General features: G+C 39.2%; 1 protein-coding gene across 1 annotated transcript in view; it reads left to right on the top strand.

Annotated features, from left to right (window-relative positions):
* Window positions 1–26860, top strand: part of ATP9B (ATPase phospholipid transporting 9B) — a 171760-nt gene that overhangs the window by 87448 nt on the left and 57452 nt on the right. Inside the window, exons 10-11 of the mRNA XM_086615096.1 lie at window positions 992–1067; window positions 6138–6214. Of these exons, the coding sequence (XP_086471222.1) occupies window positions 992–1067; window positions 6138–6214 (153 nt within the window). The remainder of the gene's footprint in view (window positions 1–991; window positions 1068–6137; window positions 6215–26860) is intronic.

The raw sequence follows: 26860 nt of genomic DNA, 5'->3' as shown, positions 1-26860 counted from the left end.
CTATAGTTCCTTTGCCCTCTAGGGCTTTTTTGAAGTACACATGAAAATGTGTTGGTTGAGTTTGAGATTTTTCTTTTTTAGGAACAGAGATTTTTAAGCAGCTTATCCTGTGCTCGGTGATTGTTTCAAAATAGAGATGAAAAATGCACGTAGGTTTTGATTATTGACACTACGTAGAATTTATTGTGGACTTTGGTAAATCATGGTCTCCCTTTTCCTGCAAAATGTTTAGCACAGTCTGTAATTTGATCAAATACTCGATTATCCTACCTCCTAAAATTTCCTTTGGTTGCAAACAGCACACTTCCCACCTACTACTGAGTAACAAATCTGTATGCTCCAAATGAGGGATCAAGTCTGTTTACAATCTGTGGAGCATTATTGCTTGGGAGAAGAGAGGGGAGGAAAGAAAGGAAAGTTTAAAATAATCATGGAAGCTGTTTCCTACTGGAAGTATTTTCCCATTGGATTTGTGTTTTGTATTATGTGGGAAGACGACACAAGTGTGCATTTCTCGTTGGAAGTCTAAATGTTCTTCCCTGAAGTCGGTGTGATGTTGCTTGGGTTGCAAAATGACGATGACCATAACTTATTGTATGAATTACAGATTATTTGAATTGTCATAGAGACCAGGGTATTCATTTTTGGTGGTCGGTGTTCATAACTCACTTGAACTGCTCGGTGTAGCAAACTCTTCTGCAGTTTGGTACACCTGAGGAAAAATATATGTTCCTTTTAAAACACTGTTGACTTCAGTTCTCTGAACACAACTGGGTTTAAGTAGGAGGAACTTCAGTCAGTATGTCACTGTTTGGAAAGTTCTTTTTTTTGAGTGTATACAGCCAAGGAAAGTGTGTGCAGTGGATAATATTATGCAATACAAGGGTGCAGACATCTTCTGCAGCTTGTTCTTATTTAGGTTTAGCATTGTTCTTAACTTTGAGTCTTTGTGATGGGTTTTTTACTTATTAGCTGTTCATATTTTTAACAGGAAGACACTGATCCAGCAGTTCATGAAAGCCTCAGCATAGAAAATACATTATGGGCAAGCACTGTTGTTGCTTCAGGTGAGTGTTGCAATAGCAAAGCTGCTAATGTGCCTAAAAAATTCTGTGGAAGCGTATCTTTGGTGGTTTTTTTGGGTTTTGGTTTTGTGTTTGTTTTTTTTTTTCTGTTTTTTTTTTTTTCCCAATGTGAAATATTAATTGCTTTTGAAAATATTTTTGTCTTCCAGGCTATTAATCTCTTGCTCCTCTATTTGCCTTTCCATCAGTTTCATCATGCTGCTCACAATATTTTCATACCTTTTTAATCCTCCTTAAAAGTTGTTTGTGTTTGTTTTGGTTTTTTTTTTACTTAAATTTTGCTGTTGCAGTAGTGCTGCCCCTTCTACCCCACTAAAGTCACTGACCTTTTTGGTTTAGCTAAAACTTCAGGTTGTAAAGTGCTCTGTGGACAGTCCTACTGAAAAGCAAGGGTGGTTTTGCATTTGTTAGGAGGTTTTCTTTTATGTACGCTCCATGCTGTGGGTAAAGCTTGCTTAAAATCTTTTATCAGGCTTTTCCTCAAATTTATACGTGGGGAAAAACTGCACTCAAAGAGTAGACATTTGCAAAGTCAGTAATTCTGAATCAGTAATTTTGAGTTTAAAATTTATACTTTGTCGTGTGTTTGCTCTGAGGGGTCCTGCGAGGGTTTCATTGTTTATGAAGGACTGAGGTTCATTATTAATTACGGCAGTAGAAGAACACAGGAGAAGATAATTCTCTTCTTGGAGCGCGGTTTTGGCTAGTGGAGTGAGACTCAGGGCAACCAACTCACTGAATGCTACAAAGTAAAAATATTGAATGGCTCTTCAAGGCTGCAGCCCCTTCTGAAGGGAAAAATAAGATGGGATCAAGTAATTAAAAGTGGTGGTGTGATGTGCATACAGAATTAAGGCAGCAGAGAGAAATCATTTCCTTCAGTAGCTGATTTTGTCATATTAATTACATCTTAATCTAAACATTGGCATATGATTCATTTCACTTAAGTCATCCCATGTATTAACTGCAATTTAATACTGTGATAATGTGCTTCTCTCATGTAAGCAATGCACTTACCAAGCATATAAGATTTCTGTTTGGATATTTCCTTGTTCTGTATGGCATCATAAATCCCGACCTTGAGAACTGCTCAGCACCTCCGTGGGGGTAATTGTAGCATTTGACAAGATTAGGCCTTTAATGAAGAATAGGAAATTATTGCCTTCAGTTTGTTGCTTATCTAATAAGGAATTTATAAGGCCTTACAGGTGCGTCGTGCATATAGCCATGGAGAAGACCACAAGGCAAAATAATTAGCAGATTGTTAAAATTAAGGTGTGCTAGATTTGGTTGATAACTGAAGTATTATGCAGTTGTTTCCAGCTCACTTCCAAGTTGAATGTACGTAGCTAACTTAGGATACTTGATGCTCAGCTAATCAAATTTGAATTTTTAGGGTTTTTTTTAAATACATTGCCTGTACATCTCTTTACCTTAAGACTTTCCAGTACAGCAGTCTTTAAGGCATCCTGGCTTGGCAGACTGCTTCCTCCAGTGCTCTGTAAGCATCATCTGTTGCTAAGCCAAGCAAATATGTGACCCATTGCTTTTGGGACTACGTTATGCCCTTGCCAGCCCCTTGGAGGTTGTTACAAAGCACTCTGGGTCAACCTGTTACTGACCCATTACTGGCTGATGCTCTTGGTGTCAGGGTTGGAGACAGGGAGCTGCATCACCGATGCCCGGGAAATTAATATGTAGCTGAGTTGCAGATACAAAACCTTATTTATTTTTAAAAAAGGTTTTCCATAGGACATACAGGACAATTGATGGGCAAGGGGTTCTCTTTCCCATTTTCCTCCTTCCAGTGATTAAATATGTGCTGAACTTCCAGATACTCCCTTTGACATGCTACATAGGACACATTGCATCAGCTGGGAGAGCCCACCATCTCCAAAGCACTTGCTGTTGCTATTTGTCAAAGTGATACAGAGGGTCAAGGTCAGGCTAGGAAAAGTGTTTGGAGAGTTGTGTGGGGAATACCTCACAAAACTTGAGCTCTAGTTGCTGATGCTTGCTCCATCCCTGGAGACGTTCAAGGCCAGGTTGGACGAGGCCCTGAGCAACCTGATCTAGTTGGAGATATCCCTGTTCCTTGCAGGGGGGTTGGACTAGATGACCTTTGAAGGTCCCTTCCAGCCCTAACCATTCTATGATTCTATGTCCTGACAGTTCTAGAGGACAGAGACCACAAATCAATCCTCTTGCAGATCAGTAACAGTAAATGTAAGTGTATAAAGGTTTCAAGGAATCTTCTCAACTACATGTTGAATGCATATTACCAAAGCTCGTGAAAATACTGGGATACTACAATAATGGACCCTCCAGGAAAAAAAATAAAAAGCTAGAGCAGTACAAGTGACAAGTACAAGTCCACCACCAGAGAGGTGGTGGATGCTCCATCCCTGGAGACATTCAAGGCCATGTTGGATGAGGCCCTGAGCAACCTGATCTAGTTGGAGATATCCCTGTTCCTTGCAGGGGGGTTGGACTAGATGACCTTTGAAGGTCCCTTCCAGCCCTAACGATTCTATGATTCTATGACAAGAAAACATTTAAGACTATTTTTTTCTTTCTGAATTTCGGGAACCAACATACTGGTTCAACAAAATCCTATAGTGTCAGACATCTCAAGAATAAAGTATTCCACAGCCTTTTTATATCAACAAATAAAGATCAAAAGAGTGAGATTCCTCAAATTTGTACTTTTGGAAGGTGTTTACTTTCCTTGGTTTCAAAGTCTCCTTACCCCTTAGAAAAACAGTAAGCTAAATGGAAAAATAAATAACATGTTATCACACCTAATATATATTATATACTAAGATATTCCAGTCTAAGAACTGATGGTTTAGATATCTAGTTGGGGGTTCCTGCTGCTACCAAATCTGAAATGCTTTCTGCCCCTTGCTGTAAAGCCCTGACACAGATCTGGTGACCACGTGTATGATGTTTATCCAAACAACAGGAAGAAGAAAGACCAATTTACCAGGGTCATACTGGAAGCCTCTGGCAGGGGTGGAAATCGAAAGCCCCTCTCTCAAGTCCAAAGCGTGCAGCCGTTCTTTTGTTATTTTTTAATAAGTGAGATAAGAAAAAATATTCTTTTTCCACTTATAGGCGACATCCCAGTGAGTTTCAAAAAAGTAGCAGCGAGGTACGGAGTCTGTGTGTCATTCTTAATATTTGTATTATTGCTGTGGAATTAATAATAGTGCCTGAAGGAAAGGAAGTTTTGGTTAGTGAAAACTTGAAAAACTGCTATTCTTGAAGAAACAACTTTAAATATAACCAAGTGATTTAAACCACGAAGTATTTTGAAAACCTCTTAGGTTATCATTAATTAAATTACTTATCTTTCAGATCATTTATGTTCATGACATCACTGACCACGGAGTTTGTGCTTATTCAAAGCTATGGTAGATTTCCTTTTGGAAAGGGAGAGAGAAAGTCAACAGTTGAATTTTAAAAAGCCTCAAAAGGTCCACTACAGCATGGACTTTAACGTTCTGTTCTCCGTTTACTGTGATGTTCATGTGGTTCAAACTGTAAACAAGCTCATGCAGTTCTCTGAGACACCTGCCAAGGTGTCTGTTAAGAGATTTGTATTAATAGAATTTTATAGAGTCATGGAGTGGTTTAGGTTGGAAGGGACCTCAAAGACCATCCAATTCCAACCCCCCTGCCATGGGCAGGGACACCCTCCACTACACCAGGTTGCCCAAAGCCTCATCCAACCTGGTCTTGAACACTTCCAGGGATGGGGCAGCCACAGCTTCTCTGGGCAACCTGGTCCACTCTTTCACCACGGTCAATGTAAAAAGTTTCTTTCTTATATCTAACCACAATCTGCCCTCTTTCAGTTTAAATCCATTGCCCCGTGTCCTGTCACTACACACCCTTGTAAAAAGCCCCTCTCCAGCTTTCCTGTAGGCCCTTTAGGTACTGGAAAGCTGCTATAAGATCATCCCGGAGCCTCCTCTTCTCCAGGCTGAACAGCCCCAACTCTCTCAGCCTGTCTCCATAGCAGAGGTGCTCCAGCCCTCGGATCATCTTCGTGGCCTCCTCTGGACCTGCTCCAGCAGCTCCATGTCCTTCTTTAATGCCAACATCTTTAACACTCTTTTTTTCCTTTGTGTGTTTCTTCAAATTTTTTGACCTGTTACGCTGCAAGAGTAGCGATAGCAGATCTTGCGGGTGGTCCTGGTTGCCAAAGGCAAGTTAAGTGACTTAATGGCAGATACATATGTAATACTCCTACAGTTTTTAAAGTTTTCTATGCAAGGTGTTTCTGACAAATTATGTTAATTATTTCTTTATAGCATAAAGACAACAAAAAATACCACATTATTGGTGGTAGTGCCATAAAGCCATTTCAGATCACTTGAAAGAGCAATGGAAATAAGGGTTTTATTTTGTGCTAGAAAGCATGATAGTGGCATGTTAATAAAAAAAATATATTTGTATTTAATATAAAAATTTATTTAGTGATACTAAAGCCAAGTTTTCTTATACCATCCAGTAAAAGTTGACTAAATATATTGACTAAATATTGGAACTGGGGAATCATTGTTCTAAGTTGATGAACAGGAGAATATTTTTGTGTGGGATTCTATCGAAGTAATTAATTGGGTGGACTAGATTTTACGTTGTTAGGCAATCTGTGTATGATGTGCTCAGCACCACTGCCCTCACTTTTGTACTTTTTGTGAATGGCAGTTACTTATGCCGTGTGTTAACTTCTGAAAATAGTTGGGAACAATTTTAAGTTCAAATACAAGTTTTTAACCGGTGACATTGAAGCTATTGTTGCCATTAAAAAGAATGAAGGCACGTTGTTGTTTTTATGGATGTTAATTAAAGGGGTTGTAATGATCTTTGCTGCTCAATTCTGAAGAACAACACTCACAATACTATATGCATTGGATAAATGTTTGGGCTTTTTCATACAATTGATTCGTTTGAGGAACTGTAAATTACTGCAGGTTTTAATTCAGGCAAATTTGGTCTTAGCTACTTGACGCCTGTTTTACTTTTTCTTTCTTTGTTTTTCAGGAACTGTAATTGGTGTTGTCATTTACACAGGCAAGGAAACTCGCAGTGTGATGAACACATCTAATCCAAAAAATAAGGTAAGCTGGCCTTACTGTGGCATTGCCTACTTTTGTTTTCATAAAGCTTAAAAAATAGGCGTACCTAAACCCAAAAATCTACACGCTTTTACTCCGATGTGTTTTGTGTGTGCTGGGCTGACCTGAACTTTGGTATGAGAAGTGTTAGAGGTTCTAATGGAAACATCTGTCTTCCAAGTATAAATGTGCATCTTCAGACTTTTATACTTCTATCTCACAGGTCAATATTAATTCCCACTTCGCTCCTCTCAGATTATTTTATTGTCAAATATTTGGCCAAAGCTACGCAGTAGTTTTAAGGAATGTTTATAACAAGCTACTAAAATTTGTTCGGGCGCCCAGAGGAAGCAGAGCAAGATAACTGAGGTTCCAGCCAGCACCCAGAACGCTCTTCCAGGGATTTTTGTAAGCAGTGGAAACGTTGTCAAGAGATTTGTGTGTTGCAGAGATACCAGAAGTTTGAATGCCTCCCTCTGTACAAGGTTCTTTCCGTTCAAAACAAAGCAAATAGCTCTTCATCTCATCGGTCACGTTTCCAAGGTGAATTGGGGAGGGCCCTCAATTAGAAAGAAACGAAACTTCAGTTATAGGCTGTACCTCACAACCTAGACCTGTGTTTAGTAAGAAGATAATTATATTAAGAGAAGAAAAAACCCTGGCAAGAGGTTTAGAAAAAACCCAATTGTGACAGGTTGCCATTTTCACGCCATTCATCATAAGTTGCTCTGAGTAGGAGCATCCAGAATGAAACGATAATCCAAATTGCTCGAAGCAGTTATTGCAGTCCCCTGAGTGTGTTGATTTGTGTTTCTGATAAAGAGATGCTTTTAAATGTCTCGTCGACAGAGACAGGTGATGTGTACCATGACGTGGATTAAGATGGCCTTTTATTATTTTAATCTTTGTAACGCGCGTTTTAAGATAATGGAGTAAAATGGAACCAGGGTGTTTATGGTGTGTAATTATTTTCTGTTCCATCTGATACAAAGATGAGCCCGTTAGTAACAGGATCTTTCTCTAAGAATTCTGAACAACTTCTGAGTAATAAATAATTCTCACAGGTGCTTAAAATGAAATTATTTACTATAGTAAATTGATAAGGAATTATGCGTAAATGTAACACGCTTTACCCAAATTCAACAGATTCTGGAGGTGTATTAGATTTTTTTTTTTTTAGTAAATGTTTGTTAATTATTTTTTTTTGCATTAATATTTCACACAGAAAACAATGATAAAAGGATTTGTGTTTAAAATTTCCCTGATATTTTCAAAATGACTATGAATATTAAAGCAGTTGCTCCAAATTTTCACCAGCAAAAGGTGAAGCAGCAGGTGAACCTACAAAGAAGGGATCCAGCAGCATGTTGACAAGCTGCAGTGTGGTTTTTACTATTATGACAATACATGTACCACCTCTGCTTCAACATTACAGCTGCTGACAATGAAAGGTAGTGTTCTTTCATCTACAGTGGGAACCTAAATAAACTCAGAATTTTGATGAAGCACTAAGCAGCAAAATATTATGTGTGCACATGCATGTATATGCACAAACTGACAGAGGCAAATCTTAATAATGTTTTCTGGCATGTATTGCACTTTCGGTGTATGGGCACTGTCTTAAATAATTAGCTTAGGAACAATTCAAGGGAGGTTTAGGCTGGACATTAGGAAGCATTCCTTCACTGATAGGGTGGTCAGACACCGAAACAGGCTTCCTAGAGAGGTGGTCGAGGCCAACACCCTAAATAAAATTTTTTTCTCAGCTCTGAACTGATCAAGCAGTTGGACTAGGTGGTCGTTTTAAGTCCCTGCCAACTGGAATATAGTCTATTCTAATTAGAAATCGTGCTTTTAAATAGCATTTTATCTACCACGGATAAAAAAAGGGATACTTGTGTAACTAAACCGTGCTCGTTAGTTGCCCAAAGGCCTTTCAAGGAGTCATTGACGTATTAAGATGTTCAGTATTGTAAATATGTATCCTCACTTGCTCCTTGGAGGTGCTTAGTTCCTTCTACCGTAGTTAACTGATAGTAATCTACTAAATGAAGAATGACAATATAGTGTATGTAAAGTTACCTGCTTTAAATGTCTCTGCCTTGGTAGTTGCTCTATAGAATATTTTTTTAAAAATTAAAAATTAATCTTACAGCGAGTAGGTGAAGACTTTCTCTAGACCCTGTCTTCTACATCAGCTGCATCAGCTCTGCATCAACTGTCTTTCAAATTATTCTGTAAAAGTGTAAATGAGTCTTGTGTGTACCAATTCCTCCACAATAATATTGGCGCGGGGTTTTTAAGTGTGCGGGGCCAGGTTGGATGAGGCTTTGGGCAACCTGGTGCAGTGGAGGGTGTCCCTGCCCATGGCAGGGGGGTTGGAACTGGGTGATCTTTGAAGTCCCTTCCAACCCAAACCATTCCATGATTCTATGATTTTTTTTATCTTTATGGCGTGAACATCCCTGTTTAAGGCAGTAGCCAACAAGTAATGTGACCAGTAAGGATGGATTTGGGAACTGAAACGAGAAAAACACTTATCACAGATGAGTAAGTGATAAAATGCAGTACTTCAGCGTGAAAAACAGTTGTCAACATTTTCTAACATGAACTTTTAACTCCACCTTTCTGTGGAGTTAGTGTCTTACTGTCTTTGTGTCTGCTACCATGGGGTGAGGTTGGTTTGCATACTTCTGCAAGAAAAGAAGCTTACTGCCTGGAGGTGGTGTTCTGTGCTGGGTAACCTTGCAGCAGGTAGACAAGCAAGAAGTCCATTCATTCCTCCTCTGTGTGTTTGGGATGGGAATCTTCCTGTGTTTTCTCAAGCTTGATGATAATGATTCCATGTCGGATAGGATATGTAGCATTAGGAGCTAAAAGGAGGGCAAAGGCAGTCTAAAACAGTCTTTGAGATTAGGAGATATATTACAGTTGAGAGATTAAGATATTTAAAAAAAAAAAAAATCTGCACCTAATTGTTGCTGAAACAAGATTGAAATTAAATTGATCAATTTTGACATTGGTGCGAACTCGAGAGGAAATAAGTCTTCCCCTCTTCTGCTTTAGAGAAGACCTCTTCCAAACAGTGTTTGGAAATGGTTTCAAATGGCAGATTGTCTCTCTCTGCTGCTCTTTGAAAACGAAGAAAAACAATATTCTAGAGATTTTCCTGTACAATGTGTCGATATGCTCTTGGGAATATAGTTTGGTGATGCTCACCGCTTCTGGCTTTGGGAGAAAGCAAACACTGAGATCTGTGATTCTCAATTTCCATCGCTAAACTGAAACTTGTGTGGCCAGAAATCAGCCAGAAATACATGGGCTTGGCTTTTTTATCATTCCTCTCTTCAGTGAAATACAGGTAGATGCTTCACATGTGTTTCTTGCTGGATTCTAACATTACTGCTGTACTTTAGACTCTAAACTGTGTTTTTCTAATGGCAAATTTCTAGTTTTCCTGCTTAAGGGTGGACGCTTTTTGACTAAACCAGTACTAAAATTTAGAGATGCAGACCTGCTCTGTAAACACTGAGCAGAAGATTAAAACTGAAATAAGTTTATGCAAACTTACATATGAAAAACTGTGAGATGTAGGTACCTGTTCAAGCATGTAGTGTATCTCTATCTTAAACTTCGAAGGATTTATTGTGTTTGCTGAAGTATTTAGTCATTCAAGCAACAATTTTCTTAACTTAAAGTCAACACTTTGTCGTTTTATTACAATTACAAAAATTGTTTCATTGCCTAAGGATGCAGACACGGTCTGAAAAACACAAAGATAGAGAGAAGAGAATTTTCTTAATGGATCAATTCAGTATGTTTTTAATTCCAAACAATATAAAGAAAAATTATTTCTGACAAGGTTTAATTTCCATCTAAAATGATATATGTTCTGTGCTTTAGATAAATGTAGAAATGGTAACATCAACATTATTATAGTGTAATGACTCTCTGCATTTTACCTCATTGGCAGTCACATCAGCTTACTCAGTAATGCAGTTCCAGCCTTTAAAAAAAAAAAAAAAAAAAAAAAAAATCAGATTGAATTGTGCTCCTCACAATGCTGTAATCAGTAATCAATCCAATGTGGATAGATATTCCTAAACCTTGGCTTTCTGGATGAAGTTGGACTTGTCAATGCTAAAGGTCATTTATAGGTGTTAATTAACCAAGAGGGAAATTAGCAAACTAAGGTTATTTATTTATTTTGTCTGGCATTTTGCGATGATGTTCTCATTCTTAACAATCTAAACCGCAGAACAGGTTGATGGGGTTTGGTTTTTTTTTTTTTTTTTTCTAAATTTAGAATCACTTTTGCAGTTTCGGTCTTCCTAGAAAGCAAGACCGTCAGCACAGCCCTTCTGCAAATCTGACCCGTTTCCATCAGCGGCAACAGATTTTGGGGGTCAAGGTGAAAAACCACAATATACCTAGGTCCCCTCATGTATTTCCATCTCCCTCCATTTTGTGTGCTAAGATTGAAACATTAAAATGGCTTGGACTGTGCAATATGTATATGTGCACGCTCAATGTACGCAGCGATGGACCAAAATGAGTAGAAATTATCTTAAATAGAACTCCTGAGAAACCAGTAGCCTCTGTGAAGGAGCTGCAGCACGTAATCTGCCTGGTGTGCTTCAGATTAGTACAAAAATAGGTTTTGTATTGCTAATCCTTACAAGCAGCATTCAAAACACTTTTTTTTTTTGGTTTTTTTTTTTTGCCTTATATTGTGACATCTGCTGTTCTGTTTTAACATCAGAAGTAAAACTTCCTAGTAACCATTCGTGGAAGTGGGTTTTTTAAAACACAAATGAACGTCTAAGAAGTGGTATTGGTTTTTGTGTGTGTCTGTTGCCGTGGTTATTTAGAAATGGCCTCACTGGTGAGCCTTGAAGTGATCAAAAAAGATTTCTATTCTGGTAAACTGAGGCAAAAATCACTTCACCCCTCTGTCTCTCGCTCTCTCCTCCCACAAAACTCTTCCTGATGTTTCATGACCAAATTTACTTCTCTACCTTTAAAAAGCATCACAGAATGTTAGGGATTCTCTAGGCTTGTCTGTCTCTCTCCCCCATTTTAAGAGAATAATTTTTGAAAAATACTTCCTAAAAAAAGGCCATCTCCCATCTGCTCCTTTATTTTGGAGTGAAATAGAGCGGCTGGAGCAGATTCACGTGTTCCTGGAAATTTAGCTGTTCAGTGTAGCGTTTTCAATACTTCAAATAAACACCCCTGCTGCCTTGACACACTTTTTTGGACATCCTTAAATTCGATTGTCCAACATCTTGCATTAGTGAGCCATTCTTATCTGTCCCACCTCGACAGCTGACGTTCCTGAGTCTAACGTGCGTTTCGGTGAGTATCTATGTTAACGTTAGTAGCTCTTCCGTACTGTGCCACCAGTCGTCTCCGCAACGGAAGCAGAATCACATCATGAATCGTGCGTGTTGGTGTAGACCAAGGGAAGAAAGTGGCCCGTGACGTCCCATCAGATAACACAAACACGACTTTGCTCTTACCTGAAGAGCTTCAGAAGGGCCTTGGGCTTCATCCTGCTGCTGCGCTGTTACGCAAGGGCCCAGTAACTCCCCTTGCATGTTTTTCTTATTAACTTGGTAATTTGGTGTTCGTAGTCTATTTGAGAAGAATGGCTTTCTCTGGCTGGATGCCTGTAGGGCCTAGGATGAAAGCAGAACCTTGAAAACTGTTATGTGGCTCGATGACAAATTTCAAGGGTGCATAAGAAGAAAAGGGCTTATGCAGCACTTTTTATTGGAGTAGGGTGTGCTGTGCTTAATCCTCCTAAAAACTCTTCTTTGTATGTCACAAAATTGAGAAAGCTGTCACCCACAGTTAGTAAGTAGTCCCCAAACATAGTTTGTCCCCTGTACCCAGAGCTTCTGCCCAAGAAACTGCTTAACCACCAGCTTCCCTTGAAGTATAAGAACCCCTCTCTTGGTGTATGGGAGAATTGTTGGGATCAGGCCGTGAGGAAATACATATAAGGTGTTATCAGCACTCTTCTCTCCATGTGCTGTCATCCCTGAGCAAAGGAAGAAAAGTAGCAAAGGTGGAAAATAGAGTAGCCCGTCCCAAAGACTAGAATGTCTCAATGAGATAGGTGGAATGGTGTTAGGTAAGGAGGAGGACAAAAGGCATCTTTCCTGAAAAGTTTGTAAAGAAAGAGCTGAATCATAGAATGGTTAGGGCTGGAAGGGACCTTCAAAGGTCATCTAGTCCAACCCCCCTGCAAGGAACAGGGACATCTCCAACTAGATCAGGTTGCTCAGGGCCTCGTCCAACCTGGCCTTGAACGTCTCCAGGGATGGAGCATCCACCACCTCTCTGGGCCACCTGTTCCAGTGTTCTACAACTCTCATGGTAAAAAATTTTTTCCTAATATCCAATCTGAATCTACCTCCCTCTATTTTAAAACCATTACCCCTTGTCCTATCACAACAGGCCCTCCTGAGCAGCCTCTCCCCATCTTTCTTGTGAGCCCCCTTGAGGTACTGGAAGACCGCTATAAGGTCACCCCAGAGCCTCCTCTTCTCCAGGCTGAACAGCCCCAACTCTTTCAGCCTGTCCTCATAGGAAAGGTGCTCCAGCCCTCTTATCATCTTCATGGCCCTCCTCTGGACCCTCTCCAACTGGTCCATGTCCTTCTTATGTTGGGGGCTCCAGAACTGGACAGAGGAGCCACCCTTGTTCTTCCAAAACTGGGATTAGAACATGGAAATGTTGATGCATGGAAATGGTCAGCAGTGTTTTGGCAAACCAAAAGCAAAAATTCTGTGTCCTTCACTCTGAGCCAGAAAGAACATGTACCTCCTATCATTACCAGTAACTCCATTAACTGAAATAGCCAAGTGTGGAAGTGGGGATTTCAATCCTCAGGTGAATACTATGGAAAAAGTATAATTTCACATAAAAGAACTGAGGCTTTCAGTTTTTTCATGTATAGAAAAATGGAAGAATACCAGATTTATACTGCTATATTGAAACTATAAGAAAACAGTAAGACTGAAAGTCTCGATTGACTTCTTTGAGTGCAGTGTGGACAGAATTCACTCAGTGCAAACCAGTATGTTGTACCAGGATTTTTTGTACACTCCTGTATTTTATTCACAGCACGCTTTACAGCTTCATTTCAGAGACTTGGCAGGGCGTTTTTATCCACATTACCCCTGTTTCTCAAATAGCAGGGTGTATTTTTTTTATATACTCTTCTTTACATTCTTCTTTCCAAAAGTAATAAAATGGTAATAGTGCAAGTGGAAGACTGGGGCATGAGAGATCAAAGAGAGGGGAGGGAAAACCACAAACAACAAACCAGTAACTGAGAGTGGTTGGTTTAAGGTGTCGGACTTCATTTCTCCTACAACTTAATGTTTCATAGTACTGTTGGATCTCAAATACTGCGCCTGTTGGATTTCCATGCACATGATGCCTGTAGCCTTGGAGCAAACTTGATCCTAATGTATTTTCTTTGGCATCTGGAAAATCATATTAGATGATCACTTGCTTATCTACTTTGCTGTTACCTCCTTGGGCTGGAGAACGAGTTGTCCCATGATGTGGCCTGCTATCAAGTCACAAGTTGACATCCCAGAATAACCTGCGCCGTAACTTCTAATTTGTTCTGAAAGCAACAATTAAATACATTATGCAACGGGGGCACCAAGTCATGAGATAGATCTTTTCTGGCTACATGTATTTACCGTGGTGCGCTGCGTTGCTGCGCGGCGCTCGAGTCACCCAGCCCAGTTGCTGCTGGAGTGCTGGACTGGAGACGTGGTCTGTGCTACGTCACGGTGCTGTGCTGCTTGGGACATGGATGTTGAATCAACATTTCTGCTTCCCCTGGTACCACTTTCTCTTTGCAATCCCAAGGCAAAGTAGGTGCAACAATACACAAATTCCTTCTAAGCAAAATAATTGTTACGTAACAATGTAGAGAACAAGCGAGAGAATGGCTCTTTGGGAATGAGAAAAAACTGTCTCTGTACTCTGGGTAAATTTCTGGATTTACTATATACTTTAGATTTAGTGTCAAGCTCATCCATTGATTTCATTAAGCCCAAGAATTTATTCAGAGCTGTAAAATTCCTACAATGTTAAATACATTCCCTATTATAAGAATATAGGAGGATAAAAATTGATATGTTCCAGAATGTGAATGATTAGCCATAAGCAATCTCTATCTCAGAGTCCTAAATTTTTGTGATTTCCAGCAAGAATTTTACTTGGTGGTGTTCTGAGATACATCACTTCCCATTTTGGAAACTCCCATTAAAAGTCGCTTGGATTTTGTTCTCTTTTAGTATGTTTTAAACATGAATGTGTATAGAATTTGTCTCAGCAGCTCAATTTCATTTCGCACCAGTGGTTGAGGAAGGATCAACGGTGGAGTAGACCATTTCTGCAGGAGTCCCTAAAATGGATCAATCTTAGAATCACAGAATGGTTTGGGTTGAAAGGGACCTCTGAGATCATCTCGTTCCAACCCCCCTGCCATGGGCAGGGACACCCTCCACTACACCAGGTTGCCCAAAGCCTCATCCAACCTGGCCTTGAACACTTCCAGAGATGGGACATCAATCTTACAAAAAGAATCTAAGCCACTCTTAAAGTAGATCGAGCTGTGAAATAGCAACAACTTGTTGTTTATTCACCAGAAGTACAGTCTATTTTACATGTAACAAACGAGGCTAAAGCAAATAATTGGTAAAACGTAGAAACCATTTGAAATTTTACCATTCTACAGAAGACAGTGCGAAAGGGAGATTCCTTCTGTAGTTGGCTTGTGTTGAGTATCCCAGTGAGCTGCTAGAAGAGACAATCCCTGATGGCTCTTTCCTCTCGGCCGCTGCCTCTGCTGCTGCTAAGCAGTTGCAGGAGTTTGCTTTTTCACTGGCACTGCTCCTTACAGCTTCGTGACCGTTCAGAGTTGGTCATGCCATGGGCAAAACGCAGCTGCTGGAGGTGGAGGGGGTAGGGGTGAAGGGCAGTGCCTCTGAGATGGTGCTTGGAACCTCATCCAACTGCTCAGAACTGCTCAGCCTTCCCAAGGCTCTGCCTGCAGGGCGGTGCTGGCACCTACAAGCCAAAGCGGCGATCACCAGAATACTTACAGCTTGAAAAACTTGAGACTCCAGCTGTGGAGAAGGTCAGGTGTGCCTAATGCCTTGATTTGATAACTCTAGTGATTATTAGACAAGCCGACGTCATTTTTCTTTTGCATCATTTTCTCTACTTTGTACAATTCTTTTCATATCTTTCCGAATTTGTGCAATTTTTTCCAATAGGGAAAGGAGTTCTATGAGGGGGAATAGAGAGGTTAGATTTTGTGGTGGGTATGTTCAAAGTATAGTTATTTTTTAATTATTATTATGATGAAAGAGAGATGTTTTAAGTGTCAAACTAGGATTTTTGGGACCTGTAGAGTGTTCTTGAGATAGGCACTCATCTGATGTTCACGTTTTTTATTGGGATGCTTTACAGGCATTATTTAGCTGGTAGCTGCCTTTTTATGTAGAGTGAGTACAAACTCACCCATCTTCTGCGTCTTTTCATTTAGAAAACTTCCTCTTTTATGCAGCTGAAATCTGATGTTTTTCCCTAAGTACCAGAGGCTCAGTAACCATAATGATTCACATCACTCGAAATCTTAGTCTACAGTGGGAGAGGAAAGTTCTGTACATATCAGGGCATAGTATTTGTTTTGATATAGGCTGAACATAGCGATCATAACTAAGATAATTTGCTTAGTTCTGTTTGGGCACTTAAAGTAACCAGCTTGTCATATTCTTAATAAATGGGATCTTTGCCCTTATATACCTCAGCTCAGAGTGAAAGCTTGTGGGTAGGTTTAGCATTAAAATCAGTATTCCAGCTTGTATTGGATGAAAATAATGTGGTTTAGGTTGTGGATTAGTTTGCAAAGAGTGGATTGCTCTTCGTGTTCTTAAAGCTATTTCCCTTCCCATCGTATCTTTTGGAACACATCCCAAAACACTGTTTATACAAAACAGCGTTTAGTTTCATTTCTTTTATGATTCGAAGACTTTGTGGAATCTTTTCTTAATCTCATAGTCTCCAAGGAATCCACTCAAATATTTTCTTTTATAAAAGCAAAGATAGATGACTTTGTGACTCAGCTGAAAATCAGATTCTTACTGATGCCTTCAGGGTTTGAGAGATAGGCTTGATTTTTTTTTTTCTTTTTCTCCTTCTTCTTCATATCACGTAGAGCTTTCTTTCCAGTTTAAGTTTGAAAGTGGTTGGGCAGTTGTTTGTTTCCTTTTTTTGATGGAACTGTTGAAAAATTGTTTGATTCTTTGTGTTTTAATTGCCTACTACACGTATGGTCTCTATTTCTCATTGTGACTCTGCCAGCACCAGTACTCTGCTTTGTATTGCGTGTCCCTTTCTTCACACTACCCTTCCCCCTTGTCTTGTTCTGCTTCTCGACCCTATTATTCTGGTCTCTCTAATATTTTTAGTAGTTCCACCTACTCCTTTCTTTTGTTCATCTCCACACAGATCTCACACATCATCCTTTTTCTCTGACTGTGCAGCACCTTTGTGAAGCAGGTGGTTTAATTCTTTGATAAGCTGAAATTCTCAAAGAATGTTCTTCATCCGTCACAGTTTGTTTACCTTGAAAAATACCGTCACGGTAAATTTGCGCTCGTTGTGCCATGATGAAGATCATGATCCTGGTTCACTTCTTCAGGTCCATCTGCATTCTTCCATGTGCTGCCTCCTATCCAGCACTGGCATCTTGCTTTTAAAGCTTCTTCCAGTGCAACTCATGTGTCTGTTGTCTGCTCCGCTATCAAGTCGTTGGCTTCGGCTTCTGAACGCGTGGTTGATTCCGTAACAGTTTGATACGTGGGAAGAGATTCCCCATAAGCCCCCGAGTACCCATTTCATTAACCTTCTCTAAATACACTTTCGAAATTCCCTGCCATCCCATTTAGCCAAAGGTTCTGGCTGTATGGCCACCTCTTATTCTCACTTTTGAGTTTTTGTTTCAGCTGTTACTGCATCGTTACTTCTCTTTTACACTCAAGTCCACTTGGCTTGGGGAGGTGGTTTATGCAGTACCTGCTGCAGGGCTGTTCTCCGTGTAAGGAAACCTCTCTGGATTTGCAGTTAAAAAAAAAAATGAAGCAAATTTGTGTGTGTTTACAGGTTCAGAGGTGTGGCTGGGGGAAATTAATTTGAGGGAAGAGATGCCATCCAGACAGGCCTTGATAGGCTTGAGAATTGGGCCAGTGCAAACTGCATGAGCTTCAACAAGTCAAAATGCAACATCCTTCACCTGGGTCGGGCCAGCCCTAGGCACAAATACAAACTGGGCACAGAGTGGGTTGACAGCAGCCCTGAAGAGAAGGATTTGGAGGTGTTTATGGATGAGAAGCTCAACATGAGCCGGCAGTGCGCTCATGTGGCCCAGAAGGCCAACCGCATCCTGGGATGTGTCAAGAGAAGCGTGGTCAGCAGGTCACGAGAGGTGATTCTCCCCCTCTACTCTGCTCTTGTGAAACCCCACCTCGAATACTGTGTCCAGTTCTGGTGTCCCCACCATAAGAGACATAGATTTGTTGGAGCATGTTCGGAGGAGGTCCACAAAGATGATCCATGGGCTGGAGCGTCTCTGCTACGAGGACAGGTTGCAGGAGCTGGGATTGTTCAGCCTTGAAGAGAGAAGACTTCGGGGGGACCTAATAGCTGCCTTCCAATTCCTGAAGGGAACTTATAGGAAGGCTGGGGGGGGACTTTTTACAAGAGTGTCCATTGATAGGACAAGGGGAAATGGGTTTAAGTTGAAGGAGAACAGATTTAGATTAGGTCTTAGGAAGAAATTCTTCAGTACGAGGGTGGTGAGACTTTGGAATAAATTGCCCAGAGAGGTTGTGGATGCCCCCTCCCTGGAGGTGTTCAAGGCCAGGTTGGACGGAACCTTGAGTAGCCTGGTCTAGTTGAGAGGCGTCCCTGCCCATGACAGGGAGGTTGGATTAGATGATCTCTGAGGTCCCTTCCAGCCTGTGCCATTCTATGATTCTATGAATTGTTGTGAATGAGATGCACCTAATCGTGCATCTACTCAGTCAGCTTCCTACTCTTGCAGTGGAGAAAAGGTGTGTTTCTCTAGCCCTTCCTGTGTTTGAGTTGTTTAACAAATACCTTGGCTGGTGGTGCTCCTGGTTTTGTAGCCGCTCTCCCCATCGTGACGTTAGATTCACTCTGTAGTGTTTTGCTTTCAAATATATTTAATTCTGTAAACAACAGGTGAGCTTTTAATGCCTTGCATCATGTTTTTATATTCTTCTTTGACCTTTCAGTTTTCTTGAAGAACCTGAATAATTTATTTCGGAGTAACTTAGGAGTTTTATAGTTGTACTACCCACCAGTTTCCTTGTGGAAGGTTTGCTGGTTTGCTAGCTTCCAATGACCCTTAGCTGCCATCTGGTACAAATTCCAAGTGCTTCTGTCATCTGCTGCTAATTGCTGTCACCTGCATATTGCAGTCACTCCGAGCATCTCGGCTTGCAGGAAAGCAGGAAGCTCCTGCTTTCTCTAGCTGCAATCAATAACAGCCATGATTTCTTTATTAATATTAATTTAATAACAAATGAAGTGCCCGCGTCGTGAAATGGCGTGAATTCATATAAATGACATTTCAGGTTTGTTTTCGTGGCTCTCAGGGTTTAGCCCGACGTCCAAAAACACGTGTAGATTTGTATTCTGAATATATTTATTATTTGAGTTTATTCAGCCAGTTTATTCTGGTAAGATTGTTCCAACTGAATCTCACAGAAGAGTTCTTTAATCTTTCCTGTAAGCTGATAAGCTTTAGTCAGGGCACTAGCCTACAGCACCATATTATATTAATGTATTTTACTTGTAATTTAGAGAACAAGAAGAATATCCTGATCTGAAGGCTAAACTGTCCCCTGTGGCACTTGCACAGCTGATAATCGTGAACGAGAAAGATGTGTATATCAAATAGTTTACAAAATGAAGCCAGCTGTGTTTCCCTACATACTGTGGCTTCCTGACATGCATCATTAAACCTTATTAGCTACTTCCTTTTACAAAGATTCTTGTAGTCTTGAACATTGCATATTAACATTTTCTGCCCCTCCAACTGGAAATTATTTGCTTTATTGTAGAGTGTCAACTTGCTCTAGTTTCTGATGCGTTCTAATTGGTACTTTAGAGTATAATCATAGTGAAATACCACTCCTTGCATTTCTTTATTTGGAAATTAATACAGACCTTTTCACTTGATCTGTCAATCTGGGCAACTTTTCCCACAATTCCCAACTGTTGGGATTGCTTACAAACCATTAAGTCTGAAATGGTTCATAAAACGTCTTCAAGGATTTAAACACAAAAAGCAGGAGTTCACTTCGGTGGTACGATTTTTTTGTTGATGTTGACCCAATAGCACTAAGGCTATTTCAGCTGATAAATTTAACGATGCCAAAAACCTCAAAAATGTGCTGATATAATAAAGTTAATTTTTTGCAGATGAGATTTTGTTTAAAAAAATGACCACCCCGTGCACACGCATGCACGCACACTGCTTGGTTGCTGAATCTTCATACTGAATGTCAGTTCTCAAACCTTAGGAAATCAGAATTTTTGAAGTATTAAGCTCTCTGTGAATAAAACCAGTTATGTAATTAAGTATAAAAATCAAAATATGTATATGCATTTGTACATGTTTACAGCTCTTTTGGATATTTGGACAGAAAAGCAATGAATTACTTTTGATCTCTGTGAACAAGACTGTGGGCAATATTTATTCCAAAATTGTTTGCATGATCCCAACAAGAATCATTTCAAGGCAACGTATTCTACTGAATTCTCTTTAAACATATTTTGTGTTTACTTTAGGACAGGAGACACAAATAGCATAGAAATTGTATAAATTCTGAATAACACGTAACTGTGTAGAGGAAAAAAAGTTGATATTTCTCCTCTCAAAATTTTGATACTTCTTCCAGAAAGTCAGTTTTATTTGTAACTGCGTCAGTGTTTTAAAATTGAGCTAGAAATTCTGGATTTCATGTCATAATTCCTACCGCAGAGTTGAGTCTCAAAATTCATGTATGTGCATAATACTAGTGAGAGGTTGCATATCAAACCTGATCTAGAAGTCTCAGTTGGGAAGAATTGTTTTTCTTGCGCCTTCAACGGTTGTGGACATTTACTCTGGACATATTTTGGGTATTTCCACTCAGACTTAAGGTGGCTTCCCCCATCCCCCTCTTCTTTGGCATTTTCCCCTGTATTCTGATGTGTAATTAATCTTCAGAGAGACTACTGCTTCTTTCCATCATACTGAGCAGCTTCCAAGCTCCTCCTGTTTGATTTTAAGCTCCAATTAAAAATGCATCTTAGAAGTTTCCAAAACTTTTCTTCACAGCTTGCATGCAAATGTGATTTTATGCTCAAGAATAGGTAGGGATGGAGACAAAAGCTCTGGCTTTTTCCTGGCTGGGATTCTGTTAGCCAGAAATAAACTGCCTTACAAATTCCCTTCTCATACTTTTTTTTTTCTGCATTCTTGAATATTTTTGTACGTCCTTATATTTCTTATGAATAGCATTCAGATAGAAATGTTTTGAGACAAACTGGGATGCTTTGTGATGTGTGTGTGTTTTTAACCTGATTTCCTGGGGAAGAAAACCTGGGGGGTGGTGTTTGCGTCCGGTCCTGTGCGGAGACAGGTTGGATGATAGAGTTGAGGTACAGCAGAGGAGGAGAGAGATTCCAAAAGTGCTCCACCAGTGAAAGAATCGCTGCATACAGCCATTGGAGATGGTTTTAATTCCTCCTGCAGTTTTTATTTATTCACACGCATTTATTGGTGGATCCATCTTCAGAAAGTTGCCTCAGTCACTTTTTAATCGTGTTTCATATGTGCCACATTACTTCAATTACAGTTCTGTGAAGAAACTTTGATTTCCGTGTGTTTTTATGGCATAAGCACCAATTTAATGTGTGCCACGGTTTCCCGATGAAGTGCTTTTTCCAACTTTCTTGTAACTTTTAAAATAGCAAGGTTTAATGAAATAATGTCTGTAATTTACACGGAAAGAAATTTTCAAATGCATTTCTCAATTTAACCCTGAGTAGGATGGAAGAAAAAACCAAGACCTTTTAACTGCCTTTAAGCTTACCGTTGATTTGGGATAAAATGAAATTGTAAAACTTAAGCTTAAACTTTGTGGGTTCTTGGCTGCATTTATTGAATTGAATTTTTAATGGCAAAATTGCCACGTGTTTTGGTAGCCTTAGCTCTGACCTCTCTTCCCCTAGCCCTGTTGTGAGATAAACTCTGTAGTAATCTCTGCTAACAGCTATTCTACGAGGAGCTGAGTTACTAATATCTGATTTTTAATGTAGAGTAAGCAAATGTTAGGTTTCTTTAGATACGTGTTTTCAAGTGGTTGCTTAATTTCGAAGACGTCTTTGAAGGAGTTACAAAGTTCTCATACCATTTATGAGATCTATACATATATGTAAAACACAAATTCAGTCGCTACAGTGACAAATGCGTGGAGCTTTCTGGATGAAAAAGTTATTTAGACCAGTCAGCCATATGGTCTGGAGTGTAGATCTATTAGAATTGGAAAATTTACACAAATGAGCCAGCTAGCTGTTGCTATCAATTTGTTAGGTCTCTTTTATAATTGTTGTTCTTGAAGGAAGTAGGACTCTTACTGAGCTATGTCTTTTACTTTTTTTTTGCATAGATCACAATTTTTTGTATTTTCTTACTTATATGATAGCAAATTCTGCGCAATAAAAACTTGGGGACCAGTTCTCCCCATGCTAGTTTCGCGGTTACTTTGGCAAAGCTTATTATTTTTGTCTGTGAGAGAGCAAGCCGTGCTTTTTAATCTTCTCAGATTTGAAAAAAATGCCATCTCCATTGAGTATGTTTTAATAATAGTATGTAGTGTGTCAAGCTGCTTAGTCTGTGTTCTGACCATTAAAAGAGCAGATTACATGACAGTACGCTAGAAGAGTCTTGAGTTAAAGCTGGTGATCATCAAGCTTAACGAAGATGTAACAAGCATTTGTAAAAGTTACAGATGAAATGTGAATTAGAAGATAGTGTTCCAGTGTGAAATCAAACATCTTTTACATCTTGATCTTTTTCCCTCCCAAATTCCACGTCTTACCAATTTTGGTCAGATGTAAGGAGGATGGTGAGTGCTTAGAAACTCTGAATGTCTTCGTGTGAAATCTTGTGTACCTAGATTGTTTTAAGTTGAAAAAATGACTGTGTTTAGAGTTTTGCTCTGCGAATACTTTCGGTTGGTGAAGTCTCCAACACGACTAGTTAGCTTAGATTCTTGAAGTAATTATTCTAAATTGATGGGTGGTCTTGAGAGAATGTTTTCAGTGGATAGCTTCTAATAGGAGGAGGGTATGTTACTAACACAGCACAATCCCTACATGGATGCCAGAGTTCAAGAAGCTGTGAACGTTTTCAGTTTCTTAATATGCTCTGTGCACGTTTTCATCATTCGTGTGTGCGATAAATACATAGTGACGTTGGAGAACGTGTGGTCACACAGCACCTTAAGGTGCAAGTCAGTGGCTCTGTAAGGGTGTACGAAGCGTAACTTTTTGCTGAGAAAGAAATAGAACAGTTTGAGTACATGACCCGAATCGTTAAAGCCCTTCGAGTAATTAACTCTGAACGTTTCAAACTAAACGAGGTAAATGCTGTCGGGTAAGGCGGATCATACGGAATCCAGGTGGCCCGGGAAGGCTGGGTGCCAGGCTGGGCGCTGCGTTAGGGACAGCGATCTTTGGGAAAGAGGAGCTAACGCCAATCTTGAGCACCCTCTGCTGACCTGACTGCACATGGCATTTCTGGAACTGCTGCAAGACTTTTCAGTCAAACGAGAGCGAAATCCTTGGGTAAGGTAGAGGCAAATATCAATGATTTGTCTCCGTTGTTATAAGACCGACTCTAAAAAGAGACGTCGGCTTAGAGACGTTCGGATAGTTGAGCAAACTGCAAAAGTGTTGATGAAACCCAGATTTGTAGTCAACTGGATAGTAAGAACGGGTCACCTTCAGCTTCTCCCATTTTGATCTTTTTGAAACGTAGGGATTTACTGCAGATATAGTAAATCGCTGGCGTTAGGATAAATCAGGACACAGCTGAAAAAAAGACACGCTTCAGAAGGTTGAGCAATCCGTGGCCAGTGTTTGTCAAAATCAGTGCCTTACTTCCAGCGACAGACTCCGCTGTTTCCGTGCGGTTGTGGATGTGGCACACGTACAGCTTTTACGGAACTGAAGTGGGCTAAGCACCTCTGCAAACCTGGAGAGGACCTTCACCCTTCACACCGAGCATCCAATCCCAGATTGTGCCGAGTCTGGAAAAGGCAACGATGTAAAACGAATGAATAAAGGAGGCAGAGAGAGAAAGAAACGTGTGAGTCTTCGTTTTCGAGACTTTCTCAAAATGTAATAAATTTATTTTGCTTTTAAGAGCACTTAAACTTCAGGCTTTCAATACACATCAAAACATTCCAAAAACCATCATCTACTTGCAACTTACTCTTCTTCCTTTGGAAGATAACCACATATTTCTTCTCGAGTTTTAAAATACTTCTACTGTTTTAAATGCTTGGCTGTTGAGTATGGGCTGTTTGTTGTAAAAATACAGACAAATAATTGTAATTGGTTCCTCTGGGGATACAATTAATGCTAAATACCTAAAAATGTTCTTTGAAATCAGTGTAGGGTAGATGTAATTCAGTTGAATAAATCTGCAACATGAACATAATGCCAAATATTTCAGTTTGGTCAAAGTCACGTTGGGTTGCATTAAATCTAGCGTGAAGGATGCATACTTTTTTTGCCAAAGGAAATACAGAACATGTTACTGATATTAAAATAACTGGTTTTTGTTTATTACTTTTGTATAACTCCACTGGAGTGGGCTAAAGAAAGTTTATTTCAGTTTTACAAAAGCAAGTAGAACTCCACCCCACCATGATTATTGCACTAATTCTAAGATGAATAAAACCCATAATAGGTTTTTGGTGCTTCATGAAATGTTTTCGAGGTTTGTCATTGTTGCTCTTGCAGCTGAAGTGATTGGGATGTTTGAAAATGGATCTGAGAAAAAGCAGGAGTATGTGACTTTTTTCACTAAACGGTCATTTTATAAATTTCAGTGGTTTCTTTGCTCTTCCTACCTTTGAATCTATTGCTTAAAAGAAGTAAGATATCTGTTAAAATGTGTAACATACTGTATGCAAGATTTGGTGGGGTTTATGTTAATCAAGACAGACTTGTAGAGAAACCTATTTGTCAGACCATTCCTTGAGGACAGTGAATTAAGGAAAGATGCTTCCTAAACTTGGATTGACTTGCTTTGCTTGTTTTGATTCATGGAATCCTAAAAATCATGGAATGGTTCGTAGTTACAGTGGTTAATGTGGTTACCTGGATTGCTGAGCAGTCAAGAATTTCAATCATAGGAATGACCTTAGAATTAAGAAAAGAAGGAACATTCTTCTAAGAAAAGAAGGAACATTTACAGGTTCCAAAGTTGCTGTATATGTTTTTAGTGTCAAAGATTAAGGTAAACAGGTAATGATGTGTCTCTTTATTTGGTCTTTAAACACAGATTAATAATCTATTATTCCTAAGGACTAAAGGAAGAGTTTAACAGATGATTGAAGAAAGCCATAGGGGTTCAGACACATGCAGCTGACTATATATAGTGGTGTGTATAAAAATTATTTTTTTTATAAGTGATGAAATGCCACGAAATTTAATGCTAAGAAACTTATTCTTAGGCAAAGCTTGTTCTATCAGCCCAAAGAAGATATACTATTTGAACTTTAGTAATTTTAAATACTTACCTTACTCTCTGCATAGCTGTTAACATCTAATTTTAGACTAGAATTAATGAAAACATGAAGAATTGACTAGTATTCAAGGTTGAATAAAGTTAAGCTCAGAGCATGTATTAAGAACAGGAAAGAAAATTTTTATGTTTATGGTGCAAATTAAAGCCCGAGTCTGTCTCAAACATACATACCATGAAATTTCATTATAGTCAATATGGTGTTTGTCAGTGCAGAACCAGTCTGATTACTGAAATATAATTACCTTCGTGGAGGAACTTTGTTGCGGGGGGAAGTCTCTCCTAAGACAGTGCCTTAGGAATTCCAAAGTATTGAAGTAGGGCGCTTAAAAAAGGCTGTTTATGAGCAATTATTTCTAATGCACTTTAAACTGTAATTGATTACAAAAAAGACTGCACGAGACTATTTTGAGAAACGTTGTGCAACATTTAATTATGAAATTTTGCATTTCAGTATTCTGACATTCTTGTTTTCCAACTAATATACTTTTAATAATATTAGAAGAATTGTTTTATTACTACAGGAATAGCTTCAGAGGATAACCTTTCCCAGAAGTTAAGCATCTAGGGCAGCAATAGCAATATTGCTGTTCGTGTTCTACTTCAGTACTCAGGAAAGTCTTTTTTGTTGCTTTCAACAAAAAAAAAATAAATAAAAAATTTTCACATAAGATGACTTACACGTCGTGGTCCAAAATGTGGCTTTTAGACCGTTAATCGTTCCCTCATTTAAAAATAAAGTGTTTTAAAAACTTGCAAGGTTTTTTTGGGGGGCAAGTACACAATGCCATGCTCTTTATTGATGGTCGAAGCCGTTATTTTACTAAGAACCATTAGCTATTTAAAACTTCGTGCATAAATTAAAGAGGAGCTAAATGGATTTGCAGTTGTTGCCATTAGTAGCATTTTAGATTATACAGGCAATTATTGTGTTCATTATCGCAGAGCGGCCCCTTTGCAAAACTATTGTGGCTGTCTTAGATATTATGTGCAAGTTTTCCCTTGGAGATTAAAATTTCTAGTGGTGTGTTTAATTTTGTTAACACAGTTGCTTCAAACAGAACAAATATTATGACAAGGAGAAGGAAATTTGCTCTTCTAATATGGGAAATAGCAATAAGTGTGGAAAATTACTCCAGCCCTTAATTCATCTGTTTCTAATATTGTCGTAATTGTTCTGGTTATGACTATCTCCAAAAGGAAGTAAATAATTTTCTTTTTTACAAATGCTTTGATAAAATCACGGTGGAGTTAAAATGAAGTTTGCTCACTCTTCCAAAATTCAGGTGAGTTTTAGAGAATGTTAGTAAATTTCTGCATGAAATGTGTCTGGATAATTCAGCGGTGTTTCATTAGTTTGAGTGCAGAAGTTGTTTAAGGGGAAAGGCAGAGAATTAAACTAATCAAGTATATTTCAGTACATTATAGTAACTAATTTTTGAGAAATGGAGAATGCGTTTATATTAAAATTTCGTTTGCGTGTCGCCTTAAGTAGGGTTTTGCAATTGCCTTCACTTGCTATAGTAAAAGAAAATAATAAAATTGACTATGGCCAATAGTAGGATCTGTATGAAAAAAGGTGACATTATTGGTGACAAACCAAATGTTCTTGAGCAAAAGATTTATTGTGTGAAATTTTTATTCTCTTAATATCTCGCCAAACACATTTGTGCTGAATTCCAAACTGAAAGTCACATCTGTCTTCATCAATTAGAAAG

Source organism: Tauraco erythrolophus, chromosome 7, assembly GCF_009769465.1.
Source record: "Tauraco erythrolophus isolate bTauEry1 chromosome 7, bTauEry1.pri, whole genome shotgun sequence".
NCBI lineage: Eukaryota > Metazoa > Chordata > Aves > Musophagiformes > Musophagidae > Tauraco > Tauraco erythrolophus.
Note: the sequence above shows the minus strand (reverse complement) of the source record. Positions and strands in the feature narration are given on the sequence as shown.